General features: G+C 42.1%; 1 protein-coding gene across 7 annotated transcripts in view; it reads left to right on the forward strand.

Moving 5' to 3' along the window:
* Positions 1–12792, forward strand: part of sytl2a (synaptotagmin-like 2a) — a 126261-nt gene that overhangs the window by 26791 nt on the left and 86678 nt on the right. For 6 of the 7 annotated variants that reach the window (XM_080197053.1, XM_080197051.1, XM_080197052.1 and 3 more), the window contains exon 2: positions 2934–3366. In XM_080197053.1, the coding sequence (XP_080053179.1) occupies positions 3266–3366 (101 nt within the window). In that variant the 5' untranslated portion in view covers positions 2934–3265. Of the gene's footprint in view, positions 1–2933; positions 3367–3389; positions 3520–12792 lie in introns of those variants that run through there. The other variant, XM_080197055.1, reaches the window with a different exon arrangement.

Raw genomic sequence — 12792 nt, forward strand, 5'->3', positions numbered from 1 at the left:
CCACACAAAGTGACCCAAGCTGGGAATCGAATCCAGGTTCCTGGTGCTGAGAGGCAGCAGTGCTAATCACTGTGTCACTGATGTACTCAGCATGTTGCTAATGGTTTGTAGTTGTTTACAAACAGCAAATGGGAAATATAAATAAGATGTAGATGGCACCTTTTTTCTGTTTATCACATGATCATGAAACGGGGATGGGATGGGATAAGTGGTGTAATGGATAATGCGGTTAGATAAAACAGCCGCTGAACAGAAGTAACATTACCACATTCATAATGTGCAGCAAAGCATCTCAAATGGGTTTATGCAAAATTGTGCGATCTGAGTAATATTAACAGCGAACTATAGAACTGGAATTTCCTCTTAAAGGTCACAAGCATAATTTGTGTTTGCTAAATGCCTACAGCTAGAAGTTATTCCCTTACCTGCCACTTCTGAGGCACTACTGTCATTGTGAGGATATGTGTGTGTGTGTGTGTGTGTGTGTGTGTGTGTGTGTGTGTGTGCGTGTGTGGCAAATGTATGCTGTAAAGACTTCAAGCTGCTGCGTGTACCCAATAGCTAACTCCTCTCATCCCAAACGAGAGATAACATGTTTTAGGCTCTATGACATCACACATACTCCAAGTTTGGAACTTTTAGTCTGTCGGATTTTTACTTGTTTTCTTTATGATTTGGGTCATAATTCTCTCTCTGGTTATTCACGTTGGCAGGTTCTTCTGATTTCCACCAAAGGCATACCCCTGCTGTGGGTATCCTGACAATGTGGGGTGGAGTCAATGGATAATCTCATTGACAGTGGTGGGATCAGAATTTCCTGGCACTGGCAAAAGGCGTGCCATGACCTGCCATGTGAAATATGCTGCAGGGAGCCCAGAAAATTTCCCCTTCTGCCCGCCCCAGTCTTCCTTCAACAATCTATCTCCCCACCTTTTTCCACAACACACTGCCTCTTCTTTCTCTCTTCTGCACCCTGTCTCCAATCTCTTTCTGTCTTCTGGTCCAAGATTGACAGGTAGTGCTGAATATCTAGGGGACACACAGTATTATAAAAGTAAATCTGTTTTCGCCACTGCCTCACCAAGCAGCGGTTTGTTTTTTGAGCCAACATATTCAGTCTCTCTCTTTCTTTCTCTCTCTCTCTCTTTTTCTTTCTCCCTCTCTCTCTCTCTTTTTCTTTCTCCCTCTCTCTCTCTCTCTTTTTTTCTTTCTCCCTCTCTCTCTTTTTTTCTTTCTCCCTCTCTCTCTTTTTTTTCTTTCTCCCCCTCTCTTCCCCCACCCCAATCATGTCATAGCCTATATTCAGTGGCATTGTTAAATGAGAAGATGTAACTGGGTGATCCAAAGCTGGTGTTATTTCATTTGGAGGTGCCCACTAAGATACCACCAAGCATTTCCAAAGACTGTGAATGGAATTTTCCCATTCCACCTGCCACGGGAATCGAAGTGGGCAGGACATGGACCATTTGAACAGGTGGGTTTTTCTGGCCTTGGGGTGAGTGGGACCAGAAAATCCCGCGCTTTGTCTACCTTGCTGCTTTCAGCACAGAGGTATTGTTCTGTACTTCCTGCTCCAAAGACACTTTCTTCTGCAGTGCAATGTAAAGCTGGCCCACATAATGTTAGTGATTAACTCTTAATTATCAAACATACTGTGGTGCTGACCTTTTTGCATGGGTGTCATAGATACCAACTGTATAGCTACCAAATCAGGTCAAAGGCTAATTTGCTCCATTGCTTGCAGAACTGTATCAATAACCAATTTTCCTTTTCCATTTCTGCCGGCCTCCCCACCAAAACACAAAAAGCTGAACTAGGCTGTGGACAGTAGAACAGAAATAAGTGAGAATGAGACAAAAATTAATATTTGTCTACTTTCAATTTGCTTGTTAGTATTTTGGGGAGAATGTAGTTTAGTTCCTGATGAGCAGGAGTAAGGAGTTGTGCTTGAGTGGATGAGATTAGGGACTAAAATTCAAGATGCCATTTAATGGAGATGTAAAATTACTCTCAAACGTCCTGTCTGTCAAGGGATGAGGAGGTTTGAGGCCTGTCCAGAATATGCCCTCCCACCCCATCCATCCCCTGTTGCTGGGTGTCTGCCTCCAAGCAGTTGAACTGCCTCTTCTATCATCAAATTGAAGATAAATGTGAAAGCTCCAGTCCCTTAAGCCTAATTCCCTTTCCACCTCAGTAGGGCTCTGTTGACCCTAAATCCACTTTTTTATTAATGAAAACAGCCCATTATTTTTGGATACTGTCTGCCTCTGTTTCCAATCTTGGCAGTGCCTGAAAATTTATCCCTAAAGGACCGACAAATTTTGTCGTCATGTTCGCTGAGGAAAGTAAGTCCTATACACTGGGGGAATAATTAACAGAATTATGACTTTGCATCATGATCAGGGAGTTTTATTATGAATCCTGCATTGCTTACTGTTGCCCACAGGATGAGTTTGCCCAATTTCCATCCTACTGTAGAGAAGATTTTTCTCCCTCCTTTTACGTTCAAATGAAGGGAGTCTGTCTGGGGTGTGTGTGGTCCTCGATACGCTGGCTACTTTTCCGAGGCAGTGGGAAATGTAAAGTGTTAATGGATGGGAGACTGGTTTGCATAATGGGTTGGGCTTCATTCACAACGCTTTGTAGTTCCTTGTGGTCTCCGTCAGAGCGGGAGCCATACCAAACTGTAATACAACCAGAAAGGATGCTTTCTGTGGTGCACCTGTAAAGATTGTTGAGAGTCGTAGCAGACATGCTGAATTTTCTTAGCCTCCTGAGAAATTAGAGGCGTTGGTGGGCTTTCTTTATTATAGTATTGAAGTGGAGCGACCGTGACAGGTGGTTGGTGATCTGGATACCTAGATGAACCACTTTTACATACCCTGTAATTAAACTGGAATTGAATGACAATTTTCTTTTTCTTTTTGTTTCAGGGCCTGTTGAACATTATTGAAAACATTTGAGATGCACGGCACAACTGAGGGGAGGGAAAAAAAAACACCATGAACTTCTAGCCTAAGCAAAGGAAGTGAAGAATTTGCTTTCACAATTTTTTGAATATCGGAGGACATGAAGTTCACCTTTAACTCAAGATTAGCATAACTTTCCCAAAAAGTTAGAAGCCATCCAGTCACCTGAGCAGTATTCAAATAGTTGAGTTGGAAATTAGTGGTAAAGAAATGTGAAATCAAAATCCCACTTTTCAAAGAATGTGCAACTGAATCAATTTTTTAAATTTAGTAACTAGTCTGATTTAGCTGACAAGATGATTGATTTAAGTCATCTGACAGAAGAGGAGCAGGCGACCATCATGAGGGTGCTGCAGAGGGATGCAGATTTGCGCAGAATTGAAGAAGAGAGAGTTCGGTAAGATTCATTTAAAAAACACTTATATTTGGAGAATACTACTACATTAACATTTCTTGCTTTTTCAGGAGTAGGTTCTTTCAAGCATTGAAACTGAATTGGTAGTGATGATGCTCAGTGGTTCCAGAAGGAGGAAGGAATTTCCCCATTAATGTAAGCCACTTCCCGTAAATAAAAGACTATGGGTACGTGCATGGGCCCCAGTTATGCCCATCTGTTTTGTGGGGTATGTGCAGCATTCCTTGTTCATCTTGCTCAGGCCCACTCCCACCACACTTTCACTGTTACATCAATGGTTGTATCAATGCTGCTTTATGTTCTTACCTGGATCTGGAAAAAAAAATTTTTCTTTTGCTTCCAATTTCCATCTCTCTCCTTCACGTTCTCTATCTCTGGCCCCATTTTGACCTCTGTCTCAATTTCTGGCAATAGACTAACCACCACTACTCCCACAGCTACTTGACTACTAAAACTTCTCAAACCCAGTTCTTTGAAAGGACTTCATCCCATTGTCCCTATCTCCACTGCATCTATTCTGATGATGCCATCTTTGAAAACAACTGTTTATGTCTACCTTTTTTCTGAATGAAGGCCCCTGCCTCACTCCTGAACCTCTGCACTCTCACTGACCCCTCCTTCCCAAAATCATGATAGGGTCTATCATGTCCACCAGCCTTTGCATTCAAAGGATCACCCTCTGTCATTTCCACCAACTCCAGCAGGATGTCATTACTAAACACGTTTCCCTTCAATGCTTCCCCCCAGCCCCACTATCAGAATTCTGCAGGGACCACTCCTTTCATGGAACCCTGGTCAACTCATAAGCCTTAGCACCATCACTTGCACTTCCCTCAGTTTGGTCCACTGTATTCGCTGCTCCTATGCAGTTCCCTCTGTACTGGAGAGACTAAATGCAGACTGGATAACTGCTTTACAGAACATCTTTGCTCCATATGCAAGCATGACCTCAACCTTTGTGTTGCTTGCCATTTCAACTCGGCATCTTGTTTTCATGCCCACATGTTCTGAAACAACATCTCATCTTAGGCACTTTCTGGACTCAACATTGAATTCAATAACTTCCCCTCCATCTTGATTCCCTTGTGTTTTGGTTTCCTTGGTTTGCCCCAGTATTAATCCCATCTCTCCCTCATGGGGCCATCCATCCCTTGTTTTGCTTTCACTGAGCATTGACATTTGTTCTCTTATTAACACATTCTGCTGACTTGCCTTTCTGCCACTATTAGCACTTTTCAGTCCTCAATGTCACCCTTAACACCCTTGTATTGTGTTTGACATCTTTGTCAATCTTTACTTTTACTTAATCCTGACCTTCTACAGAACTGAAGAGGGATAAAGAGGTAATGAATTAGAGTGACAGAGAGAAAGAGAGACAGCATGGAAACAGGCCTTTTGGTTCAACTTGCCCATGCTGACCAGGTTTCCTAATCTGAGCTAGGTCCATTTACTTGCATTTAGCTCATATCCCTCTAAACCTTTCCCATCCATATGTCCCATTCAAATGTCCAACGTCATACTGTTGAATTGAGTGTTAAACTGCAATGTCACTTTCACCTTGGAAAGAGGGCAGAGAAGGTGGGGCAGAATGAAGTCTTATTGGACTTGAAGCGTTCCCTCTGTTGCTCCCTCCATAGATGCTGCCAGACCTGCTGAATTTATCCAGCATTTTCTGTTTTTTAATTCGTCTGCAAGATATGGCCGTCACCTGGCGAGGCCAGCATTTATTGCCATTCCTAGTTCCTCTTGAGAAGGTGATGGTGATCTGCCTCCTTGAACTGCTGCAGTCCCCAAGGTGTTGCTGTACACACAATGTTGTTAGGGAATTTCAGGATCTTGACCCAGAGACAGTGATATATTTCCAACTCAGGATGGTGAGTGTTTTGGAGGAGAACTTGCAGGTGGTGATGTTCCCATACTTCTGCTGCTTTTGACAGCAATCAGGAGTTTGGAAAGTGCTCCCTAAGGAACCTTGGTGAACTCCTGCTTTGCATCTTGTAGATGGTACATAACTGCTACCACTGTTCACTGGTGATGGAGGGATTGAATGTTTATGGAAGGGGTAGCAATCAAGTGGACTGCTTTGTTCTGGATGGTGTTGAGCTTCTTCAGTGTGAAGCTGCACTTATTCAGGCAAGTGGAGAGTATCCCATCAGACTTCTGACTTGTGCCTTGTAGATTATGCATATGCTTTTAGGGAATTAGGAAGTGAGTTACATGCCACAAGATTCCAAGCTATTGTAGCCATGGTATTTAAGTGATTAGTTCAGTTTCTGTGACTAAAAATATTTTGCTTCTGATAATTCAGGCCCATCACTTTGCTGTTGATCACATTAGACATACTCTGGATATAAGGTGCTGTTTGGATTTAAGTTTGTTTATTTTGCTCCTAAAGGGAAAAACCAGGTGTTGTACCACAATCCCTAAACTTGCCTGATGCAAAAACTTGATTTTCAATATATTTGTTTATAAATGATCAGACGGCAGGGAACGAGATGGCAATTGTTGCATAGTTTTTGAAATCTGTCTTTGATTTAGTATGTTGTTGACTTTTATAAAATTCATGAACTCAATTATTATGTGACCTCACATGATCAGTTAAATTGAATTTGGGGGGAATGGGCCCTATCACTACATCACAACTCATGACCCAATTGTATATTATCTATTAATGTTAACTAAATTTTTGCATTCTCCACGTTGCACAGTGTTTTCCTCAGATTTAATTTTACAGTTCTCTGCCCACATCCAATTTTATTCTTTCTTGAAAACACTGACTCCTACTGGGCACCCTAGACTACTTTTAGTATGCAAGGATCATGAGCATTAATAGGATAGTGACTTGTGCTACACTAAACCTGAACTTTGTTTGTTGTCTTTTACCATCTCAAGATCAGTGGTAGTTCACTGCTGCATCATACGACCTTGGGTTGAAGTCCTGCTGGGGATTTGAGCTTACACAATTTCATGTTTTTAAGACTTTTTGTTGTGGTAAACAAAATGAACAACATCAACAGTAGGCAACTAATAAACTGTTAGAAAAAAATATGTCTCCATTTCCCCGCACCCCTAACTCTCTAACATGACTGAGAATCCTCCAGCATGTTTATATGTTCTACCACACTCTCTGCAGAATTGCAGGGCAAATTCTTGAGCTCACGTTTGCGACATTGTGATAGGGTCTCAGGGTCCGGAAGTCACGGTTCTCACCATTGAGAATGCGACTTTGATTCTTCCTCTCTCTCTTTGCTGGTAATGGGGAGGGGCGTGTGTGTGGAGCGAATGCTTGCTCTGCTCAGTGGAGGGGGGAGGTTTTTGGAGTTCTGATCGGGGTGCCTTTTTAAAGTCGGTGCCCCGATCTCTGAGCAGTCGGGTTTTGCTGGCACGTTTAAGCCCCACCCCCTCTGACAGCAAGAATCTCACACCCCCTTGAATTTTTTTTGGCAGTGTGTGTTAGAATCTGAAGGGAAAACCAACTGGTTCCTCAGGAGAAAAACATACTGCTTTACTCGCCAGAAACAACATTTTTTTTTGGCAAGACTTCGTCCAGAGACTTTACAGAAACCAGTCCAAAGTTATTCACCAGCTTTTAACAGGTTTTCTTGTTCCTATTTCACTTGAGTCGGTGTCTGACGAAAGTAGTTCCTTCAATTTGGGAATTCACAAGACTGACTTCTAGGAGTCACTACTGACTTTTCTTGATCATGCCAAGGCAAATTTTCCAGTGTCCTGAAATCTCCAAAGGTCCTGTCTCTTGAACCAGTGAATGCACTCCCACCTGCATTCTGCTTTTTATTACTCATTCATGCTTGGGGCATCTTAGTTTCATTTGAACTTAAGCCTTGCCCTCAGTTCCTGTAGCAGCCAGATCACATTGGCTTGTCACTGGGCAGAACTAATAGGTCATTTTGCTCCATTTTATCTTCAAATTAAAAAGGACACTTTAAACATTTTAAAAATCTCTCATTTGCGATTAGAACTGCAGCGCCCAGTTGTATTGTGGTTCAAACACGTGACTTAAATCTCATTTTAGATTACCTCATTGTGTGTCATAGTCTAATTTGATCAATCAATTTGAAATCTCACTTGGGAAAGATATGTCTTAGAATTTCATAGCACAGGAGCAGGCTCCAACAGGTATAGGAAGATGTTCATGCTTGTTATGGATCTTTTCTTGCTTTACTTCATATTGCCCTGTAAACATATTCTCTGTTCCTTTCTCCAACTAAGTACTTGCCACTGCCTTTTTGAATGCAATTACATTATTTCCCTCTTGTGGCAACAAGTTCTACATTTTCGTCATTCTTAGAGATTTCTCCTTGATTACGCAATGGATTTCTCATGTCTATGGCTTCTAATTTGGATTCTGCCATTGAAAGATCTTGCATACTACGTTTGGGATTGGTTCTGCCTAAGGACTAAGATGTAATGTTAGAATGGGAAAACAAGGTGCAATAAAGAAATAGGATAGATCAAGTAAGGAAATTAGGATTGATCAAGTAAAATACAGTAAGACTGGTACTGGGTGGAGTCTGAGTAAGATGGAATGTACAAGAACTAAGTTGGGTATATTGTGTATATGAATTTAAGGTGTGGTAAATCAGGTTAGTGAGCTTCACACGTCCACATAGAATATGATGTTGTGGCAATAATGGAGATCTGGCACAAAGCAAGGACAGGATCATATACTCAATATTCCTGGATACAAAAAGTTATGGAAGGAATGAAAGCAGGAGTGCTGACAATATTGGTTTCAAGCATAATACATTCTTGGAGAGATAACATGTCTGTAAGGGGTTCAGGACAGAATCTATTAGCTTAGTTAACAGTAAAGATATCATTATGCTAATGGTGTGTATTTAAGGCTGTCAATTAGTGGGTTAAACAGAAGGAACATATTTGCAAGGAAATTAGAGGTATAAAATCTATGGAAAAGTAGATAGCAAAGGGTTTAACTCTGCCAGTCTAAATTAGGATGGCTGTGTTGAAGAGGATAGAGGGACAAGAGTTTTTGAGTGTTAGGAGAATTTTCTCCTTCAGTGTGCTTCCAGTCCAATATTGAAGTAATTGCCGGATCTGGTTCTGGGGAATGAGGTGGGACTAGTGAAATTGGTAACTTCCTAGCATCATCAAGGTTTAGGTTAACTTTTGGAAAAGGGCAAGGAGCAATCTAGACTAAACTTAATTAATTCAAGGAGGGCACACTTCAGGTGGAGTGAGAGCTGATCTTACCTTGGCAGGCAAAACTGTAATTGAACAATGGGTTGCCTTTAATGAAGGGATGCGTTACCTTAGGGAGTACAGTAAAGTTTCATTCCCGACATGGGAAAAGCTAATGTCAGAGCGACTTGGATGATGCAAAAAAAAAATGGGGCTTTTGAAATGTTGGATTAAGTGTAAATTACGCTGAACACAAAGAGAAATGGGGGGAAAAACAAAGCAAGGAGTGTATGAGAAGAGACAAGATTGACAACTAGCATAAGGGGAAATCCCAAAGTCTTTGATAGGCATGTAAATAGGAAAAAGGTGGTAAAAAGAAATAGGGCTAATTTGGGAAACCATTGGCAGATTTGTGTGTGGAAATGATATTAAATGAAAAGTCATAGTAAAAGAGGAGGTAGTTGTGACAGTGGATGAGCAGAAAATAGAGGAAGTGGTGGGATTAGAAAAGCTGCCTGTAATTTTAAGTCATCCATAGCTGATCAGAAACATCTGAGGATGCTGAGGGAAGTGGAATTTGCAGTAGCATTGACCATGATTATCCAGTCCTGTTTAAATACAGCAGTGAAGAAAAGGACTGGAGATTACAAACATTGCACACTTGTTGAAAAACAAGCATGATAAAATCAGCAAATACAGACCATTGAGTTTAACCTTGGTAGTGAGAAAGCCTTTTGATTCCCGGCTCGGATCACTGCCTGTGTGGAGTTTACATTTTCTCCCCATGTCTGCATGGTTTCCTCTGGCTGCTCCGGTTTCCCCTCAGTCCAAAAGACGTACTGGCTAGGTGCATTGACCTTATTAAATACTCCATCTATGTATCCGAGCAGTTGCTGCACTGTGATGACGAGGGAATTTTCACACTAACTTGATTTTGATTTTGCTTGATTTATTATTGTCATGTATACAGTGAAAAGTATTGTTTCTTGCACATGATAGATACAAAGCATACTGTTCGTAGAAAAGGAAACGAGTGCAGAATGTAGTGTTACAGTCATAGCTAGGGTGTAGAGAAAGAGCAACTTAATGCAAGATATGTCCATTCAAAAGTCTGATAGCAGCAAAGAAGAAGCTGTTCTTGAGTCAGTTGATACGTGACCTCAGACTTTTGTATCTCTTTCCCAAAGGAGGAAGGTGGAAGAGAGAAATCCAGGATGTCTGGGGTCTTTAATTATGCTGGATGCTTTGCTGAGGCAGCGGGAAGTGTAGACAGAGTCAGTGGATGGGAAGCTGGTTTGCGTGATGGATTGGGCTACATTCATGACCTTTTGTAGTCCCTTGCGGCCTTGGGCAGAGTAGGAGCCATACCAAGCTGATTGTGGGGTTAATTTAAGCCTATACAAAAACAGAAAAATGCGAGAAAATCTCAGCAGGTCTGACAGTATCAGTAGAGCAAGTAGAGCCAATGCTTCGAGTCTAGATGGGACATCCAAACTTGAAACATTGGTTCTATTCTCTCTCCACAGACACTGCCAGACTTGCTGAGATTTTCAAGCGTTTTTCTGTTTTTTTGAGATTCCAGCATCAGCAGTATTTTGCGTTTTATCTTAATGTAAGCCTACTTGTGACACTAATTAATTTTAATTAAGGAAAGCCAGGACAGATTGTTTTAATGAAAAATAATAGTTAATCTGATTTGAGTTAGGAGGGTTGATCATGGTAATATGACGTACGTTGATTTTCAAAAAGCTTTTCATCAAGTGTCAAGCTAAAGACTTGCTAGCATAATTGAAATCCATCCCCTTCATTATCTTATGTCTCTATAAGATCCCCCTCCTCATCCTTCTAAACTCCGAGTACGGACCCAGTCTATTTATTCTCTCTTCATAGTCCAACCCCCTCATCTCTCTGGTATCAGCCTAGTGAACCTCCTCTGCTGTACCTCCAAGGCCAATATATCCTTCTGCAAGTGCAGCGACCAAAACTGCACACAGTACTCCTGTACAGTTGCAGCAAGACCTCCCTACTTTTATATTGTATCCCCCTCGCTATAAAGGCCAACATCCCATTCACCTTCTTGATCACCTGCTGCACCTGCAGACTGGGTTTTTGCGACTCGTGCACAAGGACCCCCAGGTCCCTCTGCACCGTAGCATGCTGCAGCTTTTCGCCTTTTAAATAATAATCCCTCCTATTATTATTTCTGCCAAAGTGGATAACCTCACACTTGCCAACATTATATTCCATCTGCCAGGTCCTCGCCCACTTGCTCAGCCTATCCAGATCCCTCTGCAGACTTTCCACACCCTCCATGCAATTTGCTTTTCCACTCATCTTCGTGTCATCAGCAAATTTCGTCACCTACACTCAGCCCCCTCCTCCAGATCGTCTATGTAAATGGTAAACAGTTGAGGCCCCAGCACCGATCCCTGCAGCACTCCAGTAGTCACCAACTGCAAACCAGAATAGCACCCATTGATACCAACTCTGCTTCCTATTAGACAGCCAATCCTCTATCCACGCTAACACCTTACCCCCAACTCCATGCACCCTAACCTTCTGTAGCAACCTTTTGAGGCACCTTATCAAATGCCTTTTGGAAATCTAAAAACAACACATCCACTGGTTCCCCTCTGTTTACCGCACTAGTCACAGCCTCATAGAAATCCGATAAATTCGTCAAACATGACTTCCTCTTAACAAATCTGTGCTGCGTCTGCTCAATCAGACCATTCCTTTCTAGGTGCCTCACTATTTCTTCTTTGACGGATTCTAGCATTTTTCCAACTACAGATGTTAAACTCCCTGCCTTTTGTCTGCTACCTTTTTTAAACAGCGGCGTAACATTAGCCATTTTCCAATCTTCTGGCACTTCCCCGGAGTCCAGCGAATTTTGATAAATAATTACTAAGGCATCCACTGTCACCTCTGCCATTTCTTTCAGAACCCTGGGATGCATTCCGTCCAGTCCTGGGGACTTGTCCACCTTCAGTCCCATTAGTCTATCAAGCACTACCTATCTAGTGACAGTAATCGCATTTAGGCCCTCAACTCCTACCATCCTTCTATTTTTAATATCCAGCAAATGATTCATGTCCTCCTCTGTGAAGACCGAGGCAAAAAACTTATTTAAGGACTCAGCTATTTGCTCATTGCCCACCGCTAAATCCCCCATCTCATCCTCCAAGGGTCCAACATTCACTCTAGCCAGCCTCCTCCTCTTTATATATTTGTAAAAAATTTTACTGTCCTTTTTTATATTTTGTGCTTGTTTAGCTTCATACTCTATCTTTCCTTTCTTTATCACCTTCTTAGTCATTCTTTGACTTTTAAATCTTTCCCAATCTTCTAATCGCCCACTATTTTTAGCCACTATGAACGCGTCAGTTTTTAATTTAATACTTTCCTTTTATTTCCTTCGATAACCATGGCTGGTTATCCCTTCTCCTACAGTCCTCCTTTACCATTGGAATATATTTCTGCTGAGTACCGAAAAAGATCTCCTTAAAAATCCTCCACTGTTCCTCAGCCATCCTACCAACCAATATGCGCCCCCAATCTACATTCGCCAATTCCGCTCTCATCCTGTCATACTCCCCTCTGTTCAAACAGAGGACACAGGTTCGGGACCCCACTTTCTCATCCTCCATCTGCATCAGAAATTCAATCGTACTGTGATCACTCGTCCCAAGAAGATCCCTAATTCTACCTGCCTCATTACACAACACCAGATCTAAGATAGCTCACTCCCTTGTAGGTTCTGTCACATACTGTTCAAGGAAACTATCCCGACAGCATTCCAAGAACTCTTCTCAAGCCCACCGCGTCTGACTTGGGTCATCCAATCAATATGCAGATTAAAATCCCCCATAATTATTGCCGTTCCATTTCTGCACACATCATTTATTTGCTTGTTTATAGCCTGCCCCACCTCAGTTATTATTTGGGGGCCTATAGACCACACCCACCAGCGTCTTCCTCCCCTTACTATTCCTTATCTCCACGCACAGCAATTCCACATTTTGCTCTTTGGAGCCTATATCTTCCCTTACTACCGCCCTGATATTATCCTTAATTAGCAGAGCTACTCCTCCCCCTTCTTTCCTCCCGTCTATCCTTCCTAAATACTTGATACCCCTGGACATTCAGCTCCCGGTCCCTGTCACCTTGCAACCACGTTTCCGTAATGGCTACTAGATCATATCCATTTGTGCTGATCTGAGCCACCAGCTCATTCACTTTGTTCCG

This window comes from Carcharhinus amblyrhynchos, chromosome 10, assembly GCF_965287045.1.
Source record: "Carcharhinus amblyrhynchos chromosome 10, sCarAmb.v2.hapA, whole genome shotgun sequence".
In the NCBI taxonomy this organism is placed as follows: domain Eukaryota; kingdom Metazoa; phylum Chordata; class Chondrichthyes; order Carcharhiniformes; family Carcharhinidae; genus Carcharhinus; species Carcharhinus amblyrhynchos.